Source organism: Lepidochelys olivacea (assembly GCF_965140295.1).
Source record: "Lepidochelys olivacea isolate rLepOli2 genome assembly, chromosome: 4".
NCBI classification, from domain to species: Eukaryota; Metazoa; Chordata; order Testudines; family Cheloniidae; genus Lepidochelys; species Lepidochelys olivacea.
This window is the reverse complement of record NC_140414.1, coordinates 91083357-91101789: the sequence shown is the minus strand read 5'-3', so window position 1 is coordinate 91101789 and position 18433 is coordinate 91083357. Positions and strand designations below refer to the sequence as shown.

The 18433-nt window shown below is 41.4% G+C and overlaps 1 protein-coding gene across 2 annotated transcripts in view; it reads right to left on the bottom strand.

Moving 5' to 3' along the window:
• FGL1 (fibrinogen like 1) overlaps positions 1-18433 on the bottom strand; it is a 69558-nt gene that overhangs the window by 36592 nt on the left and 14533 nt on the right. For both annotated transcript variants that reach the window (XM_084626944.1, XM_084626945.1), the window contains exons 2-3: positions 14927-15081; positions 8765-8840 (exon numbers count right to left, since the gene is read on the bottom strand). In XM_084626944.1, coding sequence (XP_084483070.1) covers positions 8765-8830 — 66 coding nt within the window. In that variant the 5' untranslated portion in view covers positions 8831-8840; positions 14927-15081. The remainder of the gene's footprint in view (positions 1-8764; positions 8841-14926; positions 15082-18433) is intronic.

The following is an 18433-nucleotide window of genomic DNA, read 5'->3' as shown; positions in this document are numbered from 1 at the left end:
CCTCCGCTGGACTCTTTCCAATTTTTCCACATCCTTCTTGTAGTGTGGGGCCCAAAACTGGATACAGTACTCCAGATGAGGCCTCACCAGTGTCAAATAGAGGGGAATGATCACGTCCCTCAATCTGCTGGCAATGCCCCTACTTATACATCCCAAAATGCCATTGGCCTTCTTGGCAACAAGGGCACACTGTTGACTCATATCCAGCTTCTCATCCACTGTAACCCCTAGGTCCTTTTCTGCAGAACTGCTGCCGAGCCATTCGGTCCCTAGTCTGTAGCGGTGCATCGGATTCTTCCGTCCTAAGTGCAGAACTCTGCACTTATCCTTGTTGAACCTCATCAGATTTCTTTTGGCCCAGTCCTCCAATTTGTCTAGGTCCCTCTGTATCCTATCCCTACCCTCCAGCATATCTACCTCTTCTCCTAGTTTAGTGTCATCTGCAAACTTGCTGAGGGTGCAATGCACACCATCCTCCAGATCATTTATGAAGATATTGAACAAAACCGGCCTGAGGACCGACCCTTGGGGCGCTCCACTTGATACCGGCTGCCAACTAGACATGGAGCCATTGATCACTACCCGTTGAGCCCGACAATCTAGCCAGCTTTCTATCCATCTTATAGTCCATTCATCCAGCCCATACTTCTTTAACTTGCTGGAAAGAATACTGTGGGAGACAGTGTCAAAAGCTTTGCTAAAGTCAAGGAACAACACGTCCACTGCTTTCCCTTCATCCACAGAGCCAGTTATCTTGTCATAGAAGGCAATTAGATTAGTCAGGCATGACTTGCCCTTGGTGAATCCATGCTGACTGTTCCTGATCACTTTCCTCTCCTCTAAGTGCTTCAGAATTGATTCCTTGAGGACCTGCTCCATGATTTTTCCAGGGACTGAGGTGAGGCTGACTGGCCTGCAGTTCCCAGGATCCTCCTTCTTCCCTTTTTTTAAAGATGGGCACTACATTAGCCTTATTCCAGTCGTCCTGACAGAGATGAGGAGATGTCACCAAGCATAAGAACTTCTTGGACCAGATCCTGGGTTTATGGGTGTTCCTGGCTACCTACACGTCCACATGTCCAACTGGTTCTGTGGATGAAGGGAAAGCAGTGGACGTCTTGCTCTACATGGCTAGAACAGAGTTCTTAATCTTCTCCTTTCTTCTCCTTTCCCTTCCCACAAAATCCTTCTTGCTATCTCCTTTCTTGATCACTGAGGACATCACCATCATTCTACCTGTCCACTCAGGTCCATAACCAGGGCATCATCTTGGACTCTGACCTCTCTCTGACTCCTCATGTCCATTTATGTCTAAATCTTGCAGATTCTTTCTGTGAAACATCTCTAAGATATGGCCTTTCCGATCTATTCACACAGCCAAAACTCTCATCCAGGCTGTCATAATTTCATGTCTCAGGTACTGCAACATCCTTTTCTCTGGCCTTGAGAAATGCAGTCATGTCCCAGTCATATCCATTCAGAATGCTGCTACAAAGATCATGTTCCTAGTCCATTGTTTTGACCATGTTCTCTCTCTTTTTGTATCTCTTAATTGGCTCCCACATCTCTATTGTATAAAAATAAGCTACTTGTCTTCACTTTCAGGCCCTTCATGGCCTATTTCCCCTGCCCCCCAACTTATCATCTCTCATTCAATGTCAAAAGGTTGCCTCTTGCCTCTGATCAGCCCATAATATCAGCCTCCATTCCCCCTTGTTAAATTTTCAAACAAACACGTTTGTGCTTTTTCTCCTGCTGCCCCTCACTCTTGAAAGGAGCTCCCGTAAACATAACTGTTCTCCTTCCGATCCCTATTTAAAACTTTCCTTTGCTGTGATGCTACAAAAAACTTGACAATGGTAGGCTGCTAGTATGCTGAGACCACAGCCTCTGAGGCTGACCAATATTCTCTTTGTTTCCTTGTACTCCCCTTTTGTCTGTCTGTATCTCTGCTGTCTCTTGGCTTATACTTAGATTGGGGCAGGGATTGTCTTTTTGTTCTGTGTTTATACAGTACCTTGCACAAAGGATCTACAGTCTTAGACCAGGTCTCCGAGGTGCTACTATAATACAAGCAATAAATAATAATACAGATGGATAAACTGAGGCATAGAAAGTTAAATAATATGCCCAAGGTCACACAGCGAGTCACTGACAGAGTCCAGAACCCATGACTCTTAGTCCTTAATTGAATCACTTAACCAAGCCCTGGTCTACACTAGGACTTTAGGTCGAATTTAGCAGCATTAAATCAATGTAAACCTGCACCCGTCCACACGATGAAGCCCTTTTTTTCGACTTAAAGGGCTCTTAAAATTGATTTCCTTACTCCACCCCTGACAAGTGGATTAGCGCTTAAATCGGCCTTGCCCGGTCAAATTTGGGGTACTGTGGACACAATTCGACGGTATTGGCCTCTGGGAGCTATCCCAGAGTGCTCCATTGTGACCGCTCTGGACAGCACTCTCAACTCAGATGCACTGGCCAGGTAGACAGGAAAAGAACCGCGAACTTTTGAATCTCATTTCCTGTTTGGCCAGCGTGGCAAGCTGCAGGTGACCATGCAGAGCTCATCAGCAGAGGTGACCATGAATGGAGTCCCAGAATTGCAAAAGAGCTCCAGCATGGACTGAACGGGAGGTATGGGATCTGATCGCTGTATGGGGAGAGGAATCCGTGCTATCAGAACTCCGTTCCAGTTTTTGAAATGCCAAAACCTTTGTCAAAATCTCCCAGGGCATGAAGAACAGAGGCCATAACAGGGACCTGAAGCAGTGCCGCATGAAACTTAAGAAGCTGAGGCAAGCCTACCAGAAAACCAGAGAGGCGAATGGCCGCTCCAGGTCAGAGCCCCAAACATGCCGCTTCTACGATGAGCTGCATGCCATTTTAGGGGGTTCAGCCACCACTACCCCAGCCATGTTGTTTGACTTCTTCTATGGAGATGGAGGCAACATGGAAGCATGTTTTGGGGACGAAGAAGATGAGGATGATGATGAGGTTGTAGATAGCTCACAGCAAGCAAGCGGAGAAACCGGTTTTCCCGACAGCCAGGAACTGTTTCTCACCCTGGACCTGGAGCCAGTACCCCCCGAACCCACCCAAGGCTGCCTCCTGGACCTGGCAGGCAGAGAAGGGACCTCTGGTGAGTGTACCTTTTAAAATACTATACATGGTTTAAAAGCAAGCATGTGAAAGGATTAATTTGCCCTGGCATTCGCGGCTCTCCTGGATGTACTCCCAAAGCCTTTGCAAAAGGTTTCTGGGGAGGGCAGCCTTATTGCGTCCTCTATGGTAGGACACTTTACCACTCCAGGCCAGTAGCACGTACTCGGGAATCATTGTGCAACAAAGCATTGCAGTGTATGTTTGCTGGCGTTCAAACAACATCCGTTCTTTATCTCTCTGTGTTATCCTCAGGAGAGTGAGATATCATTCATGGTCACCTGGTTGAAATAGGGTGCTTTTCTTCAGGGGACACTCAGAGGTGCCCGTTCCTGCTGGGCTGTTTGCCTGTGGCTGAACAGAAATGTTCCCCGCTGTTAGCCACGGGGAGGGGGAAGGGTTGAGAGGGTAGCCATGCGGTGGGGGGAGGCAAAATGCGACCTTGTAACGAAAGCACATGTGCTATGTATGTAATGTTAACAGCAAGGTTTACCCTGAAAGAGTGTAGCCATTGTTTTATAAAATGTGTCTTTTTAAATACCGCTGTTCATTTTTTTTCTCCACCAGCTGCATGTGTTTCAATGATCACAGGATCTTCTCCTTCCCAGAGGCTAGTGAAGATTAGAAAGATAAAAAAACGCATTCGGGATGAAATGTTCTCTGAGCTCATGCTGTCCTCCCACACTGACAGAGCACAGATGAATGCGTGGAGGCAAATAATGTCAGAGTGCAGGAAAGCACAAAATGACCGGGAGGAGAGGTGGCAGGCTGAAGAGAGTAAGTGGCGGGCTGAAGAGAATAAGTGGCGGGCTGAAGACAGGGCTGAAGCTCAAATGTGGTGGCAGCGTGATGAAAGGAGGCAAGATTCAATGCTAAGGCTGCTGGAGGATCAAACCAATATGCTCCAGTGTATGGTTGAGCTGCATCAAAGGCAGCTGGAGCACAGACCGCCACTACAGCCCCTGTGTAATCAACTGCCCTCCTCCCCAAGTTCCATAGCCTCCTCACCCAGACACCCAAGAACGCGGTGGGGGGGCCTCCGGCCAACCAGCCACTCCACCACAGAGGATTGCCCAAAAAACAGAAGGCTGGCATTCAATAAATTTTAAAGTTGTAAACTTTTAAACTGCTGTGTGGCATTTTCCTTCCCTCCTCCACCACCCCTCCTGGGCTACCTTGGTAGTCATCCCCCATTTGTGTGATGAATGAATAAAGAATGCATGAATGTGAAGCAACAATGACTTTATTGCCTCTGCAAATGGTGATCGAAGGGAGGAGGGGAACCAAGGGGCTGGGGGTTTTATCAAGGAGAAACAAACAGAACTTTCACACCATAGCCTGGCCAGTCATGAAACTGGTTTTCAAAGCTTCTCTGATGCGTACCGCGCCCTCCTGTGCTCTTCTAACCGCCCTGGTGTCTGGCTGCGCGTAACCAGCAGCCAGGCGATTTGCCTCAACCATAAACGTCTCCCCCTTACTCTCACAGATATTGTGGAGCACACAGCAAGCAGTAATAACAGTGGCAATATTGGTTTCGCTGAGGTCTAAGCGAGTCAGTAAACTGCGCCAGCGCACCTTTAAACATCCAAATGCACATTCTACCACCATTCTGCACTTGCTCAGCCTGTAGTTGAACAGCTCCTGACTACTGTCCAGGCTGCCTGTGTACGGCTTCATGAGCCATGGCATTAAGGGGTAGTCTGGGTCCCCAAGGATAACTATAGGCATTTCAACATCCCCAACAGTTATTTTCTGGTCTGGGAATAAAGTCCCTTCCTGCAGCTTTTGAAACAGACCAGAGTTCCTGAAGATGCGAGTGTCATGTACCTTGCCCGGCCATCCCACATTGATGTTGGTGAAACGTCCCTTGTGATCCACCAGAGCTTGCAGCACTATCGAAAAGTACCCCTTGCGGTTTATGTACTCGCCGGCTTGGTGCTCCGGTGCCAAGATAGGGATATGGGTTCCGTCTATGGCCCCACCACAGTTAGGGAATCCCATTGCAGCAAAGCCATCCACTGTGACTTGCACATTTCCCAGGGTCACTACTCTTAATATCAGCAGATCTTCGATTGCATGGGCTACTTGCATCACAGCAGCCCCCACAGTAGAGTTGCCCACTCCAAATTGATTCCCGACTGACCGGTAGCTGTTTGGCGTTGCAAGCTTCCACAGGGCTATCGCCACTCGCTTCTCAACTGTGATGGCTGCTCTCATCTTGGTATTCATGTGCTTCACGGCAGGGGAAAGCAAGTCACAAAGTTCCGTGAAAGTGCCCTTACGCATGCGAAAGTTTTGCAGCCACTGGGAATTGTCCCAGACCTGCAACACTATGCAGTCCCACCAGTCTCTGCTTGTTTCCCGAGCCCAGAATCAGCATTCCATCGCATGAACCTGTCTCATTAGCACCATGATGCATGCATTGGCAGGGCCCACGCTTTCAGAGAAATCTGTGTCCATGTCCTGATCACTCACGTGACCGTGCTGACATCGCCTCCTCACCCGTTATCGCTCTGCCAGGTTTTGGTGCTGCATATACTGCTGGATAATGCGTGTGGTGTTTAATGTGCTCCTAATTGCCAAAGTGAGCTGAGCGACCTCCATGCTTGCCTTGGTATGGCGTCCGCACAGAAAAAAGGTGCGGAATGATTGTCTGCCGTTGCTCTGACCGAGGGAGGGGTGACTGATGACATGGCTTACAGGGTTGGCTTACAGGGAATTAAAATCAACAAAGGGGGTGGCTTTACATCAAGGAGTATTTCAGGCAGGACTTCACGGATGGTTCCAATAAGAAATGGTGCACCTAAGTAATTGTTCTTATTGGAACAAGCAGGTTGGTCTGGCCTCTGATTGATACATGGCTAGATTTACCTCGCTGCATCTTCTCTGTGAGTGACTGCAGTGTGACCTAGAGGAATGAGTCCCCTAGACAGCGGGGTGGGGCGGTGTTGGGAAATGAGTACAAAACAAATCTGGTCTATTTTTTTGTTTTGATCCACTCCATCTATCTTTTACATCTTTGGCTGGCAGCAGATGGTGCAGAAGGACTGCAAGCCATCCACATCTCTTGTCTGCCCGGCAGAAGATGATACAATAGGACTGCTAGCAATCCGTTATCACCTGCCTGCTCACCATCAGATGGTTCAATAGGATTGACTGCAGGACTAAAGAGAATGACCTGGTCAAGTCACTCCAAATTTCGTCCCCACAGAGGCGACCAGGAGCACCTCGGACATGACAACGACAGCTACCAGTCCTACTGTACTGCTGCCACAAGGCAATGGGTTGCTGCTGCTGTGTAGCAATGCAGTACCACGTCTGCCAGCACCCAGGAGACATACGGTGACAGTTACCTGAGCGGGCTCCATGCTTGCCGTGGTATGGCATTTGCACAGGTAACTCAAGAAAAAAGGCGCGAAACGATTGTCTGCTGCTGCTTTCATGGAGGGAGGGAGGGAACGGGGGCCTGACAATATGTACCCAGAACCACCCGCGACAATGTTTTAGCCCCATCAGGCATTGGGATCTCAACCCAGAATTCCAATGGGCAGCAGAGACTGCGGGAACTGTGGGATAGCTACCCACAGTGCAACACTCCGGAAGTCGACGCTTGCCTCGGTACTGTGGAAGCACTCCGCCGAGTTAATGCACTTAATGCACTTAGAGCATTTTCTGTGGGGACACACACACTCGAATATATAAAAACGATTTCTAAAAAACCAACTTCTATAAATTCGACCTAATTTTGTAGTGTAGACATACCCCAAGATTCCAAGAAAATTAGCAATAATCGGAAGTTAATGTTTATTTTATATAATCTTGATAATGCAGAAGAGACTTTTGGGGGGGAAAGATTAATTCAAATCTGGAGGGCATAAATAAATGGAGGTCTATCACTTATTTTGAGTCTAAATTACTTATCAGTATCATTTGAAGATATTTTAAGTCTCTACATGCTGTTATTCTAAACTTTGGATTTTAAACTGAAGTTTTCTTTTTATTTACTTTAAATATTTGCAATTTAGAGCTCATGAAAGTGAAAGACCAACACAGAGCCTGAATAATCTCCACTGCTTTCCACCTTGTGTAGCCAGTTATGGTAGAAACTGGAATACACTATGTAAAAATACCCTGGATACAAGAGCTCGAAGATCCCCATGTTAGTGGATATTAGGTGCCTATCAGCGGTGTTGGACAGCTAGTACCGTAATAAGAAACTGACTGACCAGAAAAAGAATAAAACAATATCTGTCTAGCTATGCATGAACAGTACTAACTTCGAGTTTTTGGTCTCTCTTTCGCTGAACTCCAAACAGGACCTATAAGGCTTTGTTGATGAGCAGCAATAATAAGGGTCTCATATCTGGAATACCGGACCTATTCCCATGGGGACAATCAGAAACCAGTTCTATAACTTTAATGTGGATCAGCCTGGCTCTCAGATGTGTAGATTAGGGGCCTGTTACTCCAGTTTTACCCAGGATAACTCCACTGAAATCACTGGAGTTAGTCCAGTGTAAAAGTAGAGTAATAAAATGGTGACTCTGGCCCTAGGCATATAGTACAAGAATCTTGGCAAAAACAGATTGCTTTTCCTTTTCCTTTCTTTAGTCAACACATGAATCAAAGCAAAAATATTATGATACTATAATAATTAGAGAAATGTTATTTGGTTGTGGCTCTGTCTCTAGTGAATAGTAGTGCCACTGATTTAAACCAGATTGAACATAGCTTCTTTTGTCTGCTTTACTGACTACAATTGTTTATTCTATACATTTAGAAGCAATTATTCAAGGGCTGCTGACAGATCTATTCTTGGACACATTGTCCCATATTTAACCCAGTTGATGCTATTAATATGCACATGTACCCTTTATTTCTTCATTTTGTAACTCTTTAGGAACTAACATCCTTGCAGTAAAAGACACCTTTAAATTAGGCTAAGGACTTAAAGGATCTTTCACTGAATTTTCATTTGTATTTTCCTCTTTTTTAGGACTTTAATGAGATGAAATGCTATGCATCCTTGAAGTGGTGAAAACCCTGGGATTAGTTTTACAGTGCTCCCAGTTTATTTACTTCAAAGTCAACCAGAGTCCAGAAGCTTCCCACCAAAAACTAAAAGAAAGAAAATGGACTTCATGCTAATGTAATGATTTTTTCCACTGCGGTCAGTGAACTTGCACAGAAATGAAGCAAACCTAGACTTTCCCCCTTCATTTGATTTAATTTTCATTTGTTTCCACTCTTCTTTCTACCAGAACTAGAAACGGAAGTGCCAGAATATAAGAATTTGAGAGACTGTTCTTGTGGTAGTTCTAGCCTGACCACAACAGGAATTACTGCCACAGAAGTCTGCTCCCACAAAGCTCAGTCTCAGGAGATTTCCAGGTCCAAGAAATCTGACTGATTTGGATGTTTGTTATATCGCCCAAACTTTTGGGTGCTTCTCCAGACAATCCTTCTGAACTTTTTGAAGTTAACCTATTGCTAGAGGAAAATTTAGACATAAGAATAATGTAACTTATTCTTGACCTCTTCTATACTGTTAGAAATAAACAAGGGCATTATAAATACGATTGGAATTCGTAAAACTTACCGAGTTACCAATGGCCGTTATTAAGCAATTTGCAAGGATGAAATTAAACAGTTTCAAAATCTTCATTCTCAGGAAACTGCAAAAGAAAGTAACAATAAAATCTGCATTAATTTAAATCTGTTTTATTTAGCCCTTTAAAATCCTCCAGGCACTATTTTCACTATATTTAAAATAAGTGGGGGGGAAATTATTTTGGTGGGGGCAGGGAAACTCATACTTTCTTTACCCATCATGAACAAGCCAAAAAAAAAAAAAAAGACAGCACAAAATCATTTCCTCCCTTGCACACCACTTTTAATAGATCACCAATATTCATTTGAATGAGTACTGAAAATATATTTTCATGCAAAGATATTCAGAGGCTAGGAAATCACAAAATTGCAAAAATGCAAAACAAAAAAAAACAAACAAAAACCTCATTCACTCCCATTGACTTTGGTAGAAGCAGGCTTGGGATAATGTTGAGGCTGCACTGGTCCTTGAAAAAATATGGACAAGACAGACAATATAAAAGGTAGGACAAATTTGGCTCTCAATTACATCGACAGAACTGAAAGGTGAATTTTGTCTGAATTAGAGAAGATGTCTTCTATGAAGCTCTCCTGTCAGCAGGATAGAACAGAACATAATCAGACCTCTGCCACAGAATCATTGTTAGAATAATGTAGAATAGAAACTGATATTCAGCTTCCATACCACTGATGACAAGACATAGGGTTGCCAACCCTCCAGGATTAGCCTGGAATCTCCAGGAATTAAAGATTAATCTTTACTTAAAGATTATGTCAGGTGATGAAACCTCCAAGAATAGGTCCAACCAAAACTGGCAACCCCAGACAAAAACTGCTTTTGAAAAATTTTCTGGGAGTATGTTGTACTGTACAGTATATGACATTTTAAACTGCTTTACTTGAGTTATAAACTCAATTAATTATTATTATTACAAGTATTACAATTATTATTATTATAATATCATATTTCAAAAAAACCTTACATTAAAAAACATTGGCCTGCTAAACCCAGGGTTGAGAGTTCAATCCTTGTGGGGACCGTTTAGGGATCTGGGGTAGAAATTGGGGATTGGTCCTGCTTTGAGCAGGGGATTGGACTAGATGACTTCCAGAGGTCCCTTTCAACCCTGAGATTCCATGATTCTATGAAAAGCTCTTATGACCATAGTGTCTCAGTGTCTCAACATTAATAAAATTAGCCTCACAACTTCCTGTTTGGTAGGGTAGTGTTATTGTCCTCACTTTACAGATGGGGAACTAAGGGCTTGTCTACATGAGAAAGCTGTGTTGGTTTAACTTGAATTGGGTTTTTTAATTGATTTTGTTAAACTGGTGCAAACTGCTGTATAGACACTCATTTCAGTTTAAGAGTAGCTTATTTCAGTTTAACTTAAACCAATTCCTAACTGACTTTAACTAAACCAAAATAAGCCTGGTTTAAACTGGAATAAGAGTGTCCACAGAGCCTTTTGCACTAATTAAATTAGTTTGAAAAACAATTTCAATTAAACCAATGCAAGTTTGTGGTTAGACAAGGCCTAATATACAGAGAGATTAAGGTTCAATTTTAGCAAAGCACTTCAGTATGTGCGTGATAGAGAATAGCTTTTGTGGAAATTTCTACTCGGTTTATTTACACATGCATGTGCAATGCCAAAGGAACACTGGCAGATTGTTCTTTATATTGTGTAACAAAAAACAGTGTGCATATGTGATGTATCTTTTTTTAAACTCTTATAACTCAGCCAAATCAGATCTAATGTTCACAAGACCTCCGAAAAGCACATGTCCTAGAGGCTCTGGCCCTGCCAAATGTCATTTTTATCACCTTCATTTTGCAGATCTTTTGATTTTGTAGAAAAAATGCATTTTTCCCACCATGTAATTTACTATGCTTGAAAATGGCTCATCTGTTTTTGGTGAAATGTTCAGAACAGAAGTCATTCTGGGACAGAGAGCAAATGTATCAAACTTCACCCCAAAATTTAAAACTTTGAGAAACCTGAAAATGACCCTTTAGAATGAAAAACCCTGGGCAATGTTAATGTAAGTGTTGCTATGTGCCATGGACTGAAATTTTTAAAGTTACCTAGGGGATATGGATACCAAATTCCCATTAGTTTTAATGGCAATTGAGCATCCAGTTCTCTTAGGGAAGATTTGAAAAAAAAATCACATTTTATATTAAGGTTACATTTAAAAAAAATTATGAAGGGTTAATAAATGATTAATAGATGTTTTAATAATGGTTAATCAATTGTTAGAGTCTAACAAGCCAAGCCAAATAACCATGGCTTTAAACGTTCTATAAAACCTACCACGAATGTGCTGCTGACAGTCTCTAATGCTACTCATACCTGTAGTAGGTTTCCAATATCTATTGATCACTGACTAGCCCTTTATAAACTTTTTATAAATGTGTCTTATAAAGTATGATCTGAAAATCTCAGCCTTGACTATTTGTCATAAATTTTCTGAATCATAACTTTAAATTGTTTCCCATGCTGACCAGATATTATTATAGGCATTATATTATCTGAATATTTAATTTAAACGCAGAGGACCAAATTCTGCTCTTATTTACACCGGTGCAACCCTATTAATTTCAGTTTTAATGAAAGCAGAATTTGCAAAACCTGCCTGTCATTGAACTCTGACTTTAATCTGGATTTCAAATACTTTGAACCATGACAAACCTGAGGCACTTTCACATATCTGTGTAGTCATTCTCTTGTTGCAGCTACTATAGTCTTGAAAGCAGCTGTTGCCACCTGTTACAATTATTTTCTTTCAGTCATGGGAGATGAGTGACCTAAGAGTACATCAGCTAGCTGGGCAACTTGCACATAACCTTTCGTTTCTAGCTTTGACTATCTCGGTCATACTACTTATTCTGCATACAGTTGTGATCAAGATATATTGTCTAGGACTTGAGGATTATATTTCTTTCATTTAATAATTCATGTTCATCTAGTATGCATAACTGCAGGCATTTATTTTCATCAACTGCACACTAATCGTCACAGTCCAACTGTTCCACAGAGAGTTCCCCAATCTGACGGGCTTGAATGGAGTGTTAATCCTTCCAGGATTGAACATCATTCTAACTAGAGTAACTTCATTGTTTAAAGGGAGTAGCAAACACACCTTAAATAGGTGTTGATGCAAAAGCAGACTTTACTCGTCAGAGTTCTTTTAGTCAGCCTATACCTCTTACCGTATGTTTGATCTATTGCATGTAAACTATAGATCAGGTGTAGGAGTTTAGAATTTGTGCAGCTGAGTTTGTATATTCTATTAAAATGAAGTAACCATTCTATTTAAAAGGTCGCTCATTTTAAATGAAGTCTCTCTCATGCAGAGGTGCACAAGAATTGGAGTTGGAAGTTCTCTGGAATACAACTTTGTCTATATCGGCTCTAGCACAGCCAAAAGACAGTTTCACTGATATGATATCCATAGGTGCCGACTCTGTGGGTGCTCCAGGGCTGGAGCACCCATGGGGAAAAATTAGTGGGTGAACCTACCGGCAGCCAAGCTCCCCACCCCGCCCCCACAGCCACACCTCCTCCTCCGCCTCCTCCCCTGAGTGTGCCACGTCTCCACTCCTCCCTCCCTCCCAGTGCTTGCCACTGCCAAACAGCTGTAGCAAGCTCTGGGAGGGAGCGGGGGGAGCGGGAACATGGTACGCTCAGGGGAGGAGGTGGGGAAGAGGTGGGGCCGGGGCGGGGATTTGGGGAAGGAGTCAAATAGGGGCAGGGAGGGGGCGGAGTTGGGGCAGGAGGGGGCGGGGCCGGGGTGGGGTCGGGGTGGAGGTGGGGACAGAGGGCGATAGAGCACTCACTGGTGCCAGAAGAAGTCGGTGCCTATGATGATATCTGGTATAAATTCACCTCTTTGGCTTAGCTTCCCTATATTTTATTTATTTCTTCATATTTCAAATACTTGTAAGGTAAATGGGACCACTTGTGAGGTTGCAGGTTGCAGAACTGGGCACTTAATGTATAGTACAACTCCTCCCATTGCACCTAATTAGACCTCCCTTCCAATATAACTTGCAGCAGGACCCTGTACTCCCACTGATTTTTATTAACAAAAAGTCATGGTTCAGGATTAGCTGAACCTTTGACCTCTCTGTCTCTCAGGTTGGAATCCTGTGATTCAGCCTACTTTTAGATTGGGTCTCCAGGTTACAGTACCCTGGTTTACCAACTTTGTTTCCTTAGCTAGCTCAACCAAGTTTGGTACCTGTCTGAAACTTCCCTTCAGGAGCAGTGATCTGTCTGAAAATACAAGTGGCAGACACCTTCTTCAAAACAAAGTATTATTTATTTATTCAGAGAAACATAACAATCAGAGAGAAAATGGACTGCAAGATAGACTGGAGAGTCTGTGGGGACTATTTCTGACTCCATGGTAAGATTGTTACAGTGATCCAGGAGTTCACATTAGTCACTGGCTTAGTGAAATCTAATTATAGAATATACCACTAGTCTGGGGTGTCCCCCTATTTTGACAGTCTGCCCTGAGGTAGGCACTCACAGTCATGAGCCACTCCAGACAGACATCATGACAGTCTACATCCTCATGCTAATCTCTTTGCCTATTTAAACAGTTACATTCATTTTACATAGTTACTTACAACTTAAGCAGAAATCTCCTTCAAAGGTAAAACAATTAATTAAGAAAGTCTCTCCCTACACTATGTCAATGATTATAAATAAACAAACATTCACATATTAAAGCAGCAAGCAAGCCTATTCATTCCAATAAAGCTGCCATACGAGTAAATAAATAGTCACAACACAGCTGAAATCAGTCACATGATTTTAGTGAACATTTTTCTGTTACTGACTTTAGTGACTCCAAAGAGATAATATGTGCTGAATAATTATAAAGATGACTTTCCCTCTAACATCAACATTTACCCGTAAAGGAAACAGAAATTGTACACATAGGAGCTCTTCCCCTGAAAAACCTTCAAGGTGGATAACAGATCTTACAGATTTGCTGTCATCAGTTTTCCACACACCATGAAAGGCCATAGGTGAAGATAAAAACCTAAAGAAAGTTCTTCTCATCTGAAGACACAAAATACTACCACTTGATCCAAAGGAGAATCATCTTTAGGTAAAGCAGTATTAAGGCTTATGAGATGTTCTGACATTCCATCCATAAAAGGACAGTGGTACCCATATAGTAGATAAGATATTATAGCGGGGAGGGGATGTGCATGGCTCTCTGAGAGATTTTAAATTATTTCACTGAAGAAAAAAAAGCCAGGTAGATGTATTTAAACTTTCTTCTTCCATGCCATCCTTATGCATGGAATTTCCTCCCACTATTTATGCTCTAGTCAGACTTCCCCTCTGTTCAAATTCCTCCGAAAATCACTTATCCTTCAATGTTCTTCAATGGTAATCCACCAAATAGATATCAATACCATCAAAAAACACTACACTGCTAAAATATTGGACTCTCGATGTGTGATTTGGTTTTGGTTTTGCCTGCCTGAATTCTGTAGATTGCAAGCTGTGTGGAGTTTGCACTGTGTCATCTGTATTTGTACAATGCCAAGAACATCAATGGCGCTAAATAAATAAAATAAAATAATAATAATAATAGGCAAGAACCTTTGCAGTGAAGTGAAATCTCCTGCTGAAAATGTAAATTGGTCAGTATATGACCTGCAGGGAAATATTTTTCTCCTTGCATTCTTAAGAATTATTAAAAGCTAAACCATTCTCATGAACAAGTATTCATTACCTCATTATTCAAGCACTGCACTGTTTTACATTGGGTAATATCATCTACAGAAATGCACCCACTTTTTCTGCAACGCTGTCAATGATTTTAACCCATTTTAAGGCCTAAAAACAGTCTTGCCATAGTTCATACATTAATGTATTAAAATATATTTAGGACTACAGATCTTAGTTTAGAGTTTATTGAATAACATAACTAAATGTTTTAGCAAAACATCTATATCCACCCTTAACACAGTCACATCATTAGGGATCATTAAAACAATATGTTATTAGTTCAAAAACATGTCCATTTTTACTCAGCATTGTAGAAAACACCCCAAATCCCTGCTTACACCCTCAAACCCACCTACCATCTTTACCTTTACTCTCCAGACATAACTTACAATTGTTAAATCTTCCTCGCTGATGCAAAGAATTCCACAGCCTTTCTGTGAGCGAGATTGTTTTTGCTATTAAATTCTGTAGAGTTGAGACTTAGGTCTGCTATGAGTCAGCGGGCAGGAATGTTACTGAGGAGTTGCAGTGATCAAGACTGTAACTAAATTGGAACACAGGAGAGAGAAGACTATAATATAGTGCATAATACACAAATTGAAAAATAAATTAATAAAAAAAGAAAGGAAGAAAGATCTATGGTCTTTCTATGGCCCTGATCCAGGAAAGCATTCCTCATCAGGATAGCACTTCAGCACATGCTTAACATTAAGCGCATGCCTAAGTGCTTTCCTGAATCAGGGCCTAAATTTGTTAGGCTTCAGAAACACACAAGCATGTAAGATTAATTTAGAACTGTGTAATAGATAATACATTGTAGAGCTGGGAAAGTAAGGAATGTCTGCAAAAACACACAAAAAAAGTAATGTAGAGAGCCAAAGGGGCTAGAGGCAGAGAATTGTGGTTGACTATGATGGACAAGGACATTCTAACTATGATGGACAAACACAGGGAACATTTATTATTGTTTTAGTGACATCTTATAGGCACATGAGCCTTCGGACTTTGTTGGGACATAGTCATACTACTATGGGCTAATTTAGAGCTGGACAGAGATACATTTTCCATGTATGTTTGTTCAAACAAAAAAATTGAATTTGTTTTGACTGTTGGCACTTCACTTGTGTTGGTTTTCCAAGAACAGCCCAGCAAATGAGTGTACTGGTAGGCATGCTTCTGGAAAGAGTGAACTTTATAAGAAATATTAAGGAATATTCAAGGAAAGCAATTTTGGACAATTTTGAAAGTGAGTTTTTGCACTGGCAATCTAATTTTAAGAATAATACTTATCCACTCAGGGAAGAGAAATCATACTATGTAAGCCATAGGTTCAATTAAAACTAAACAACACAGCTCTAATTTTGCATTGCAAATGTTAAATACCTACAACAAAATGCTCACGAATGACCTAGATAATGAATCATTGAGAGAAGATATTCTGCAAGTCATTTTAAATAGCAGATAAAGTTGAGAAAATCATGATCTACAAGAATCTACACAGAAAGAAGACATCTATTATTAGAAGGACTTTTTTACCTAGCAGCCGAAAGAAAGCATAAAAAGATCCGATGGCTCAAAGCTGTAGCTAGAAAACTTCAGACTGGAAATAATGCACACAATTTTTAATTCAGAGTAATTAATCATTAAAACAGTTTACCAAGGGAGCCGCCATCACTTGAAGTCTTTAAATTAAAATTGTATGTCTTTCTAAAAGATATACTGTGGTTCCACCGCAAGTTATGGGGCTCAATGTAGAATTTACTGGGTGAAATTCAATCATCTGTATTATGCAGGAGGTCGGGCTAGATGACTATCATCACAGGGGTGCCATGAGGATATTTACGCCCAGTATTGTGAGGTGCTTAGATACTATGGAAATGGGAGACATATAAGCACCAGAGGAAAAAAGAACATAATGATCCCTTCTTATCTTGAGATAAGATTAGGGCCCAGAGCCTCAAAGGCATGTAGGTGCCTAATTCCCTTGGATGGGAGTTAGGCCCCTAAATATCTTTGAGGATCCAGACCTAGACTCTCAACTATTGTAAATTGGCTAAACTCCATTGACTTCAGTGGGGCTATGCCAGTTTACCCAGCTAATGACCTGGCCACCCAAGTCTATGAATAAGTTGCTCTTGGACAACTTGCAACCATACGTGAGGGAAAAGTCATCAAACACCATGAATTACTCACTAATCTCTCAGCTAATTTCTTAAAAACAATTATAAAAATTATATCGCTGTTGCTCACTTCTATGCTAGACCTCGTAAAACTTTAAACTTCCCATGTGCATGGTGACATCAGTCAGTCCATGCTGTGAATTGACAGTCAACTTCAAGGGCAATAGAACTTTAAAAAGCCACCTACTTTCTTACATCGATGTTTAAAAGAAATTATTTCAGTCAAAGAAAGTGGAGGGTCTTTCTTCATGTTATGAGCCTTTTTAGCTGTGCTGCTGCAGTCTTTTATCTGGCACAATTTCAAGAGCTTGTAAAATCAGTACATCCAAGATAATGTGTTCATAAAGTCAGCCCTTTGTCACTCAAACTCAAAAGAGTCTGCAAACAGACAAGAATTTGTGTGGTATGCTGAGTTGTTAAGAGGTTGTTTTTTTTTTTTCTTCCTGATAAGCTATAATGCAAGTGTTAAGTGCCATTTATAAGAAGTGGAGCTTCATCTTTTCATATGTGGCTGACTCTTAGCCTGGAAAGTTTCAAATCAACTTCAGCTGTCATGTAAAAACACAGAAGGGTCAAAGATTGTACAACCATGAAATTGTAGCTCTGTACATGCCAAAATTTACTTTCACTCCATCTGTTATGAATTAATTTGTTTACACGATTCATGGCTTTTTTTTTTTTTGGTTTGTGGAATGTCCAGAATAAATAGAAAACATGTAATAGACTTGATTCTAAAGTCGGTAAAAACCACATTTTAAATTGTGTCCCAAGAAAGTACAGTATTATATATCCAGCAAGAGGATATTCAAATAGTCTTATACACATATGCTGATCAAGTAACAAAAATGCCTTTATAAGAAGTTGCTAGAATTTTTGGTAGTTTAGCCAAGATTATATTTTTAAATTATTTTTTACTATGGATGCCGAAAATCTGATTAATCAAATCAAAAATCCTAAATACTTTTGTACTCTCTGATTCATGTATTTTTCAGTAATTCACACCATTAATGATTTGTTGCTTCTATCACTTTTATGTAGTAATCATAGCTTGAAAAATGTAATTTATTTACACCTGATACAAAACATAATTGAAATCAGAGATAGCCAGCCTCAGCTTTGTAATTTTTTCCTGTTAACTTAAAATCATTATGAGTCCAATTTTAAAAAGCAGCCTTTAAGGTTTGCGTGTATAAACTAGATTAGAGAATGACTGAAAAATTAGCCTTCCATGTTTAAAACCTGCTTAGATCATTATCACAACAATGAAGCTGCCAGTTACCAGAATAATATTGTATTTCAACATCATAAATGTGTTTTGTGAATAAAAGCACATATATGCCTTGAGTGTGTGCATAGTTGATAGACATGTTAAAAGGCACAGTCTCACTTTTACACAAGACAGACCAAATTCAGCCCTAATGTAAGTGGGTACATGTGACGGGTTTGATTACAGAGACTCCCTTGAGGCTGTCACCTGATGTGCTGGAATTACCTCTGAGCCTGTTTTCCACTGCCAGCTTGGGACTCCAGAACCCTGCCATGTTGAGCCAGACATCCTAGTCTGCTGCAACACAGACCCAGGTCTGGTCCATGCCCTCAAAGCTGCTGACTTTAACCAAAAACTGCTCAGCAAGTCACCTATCTCCAGCACCCAGACACCAAGCTCCCAATGGGATCCAAACCCCAAATAAATCTGTTTTACTCTATATAAAGCTT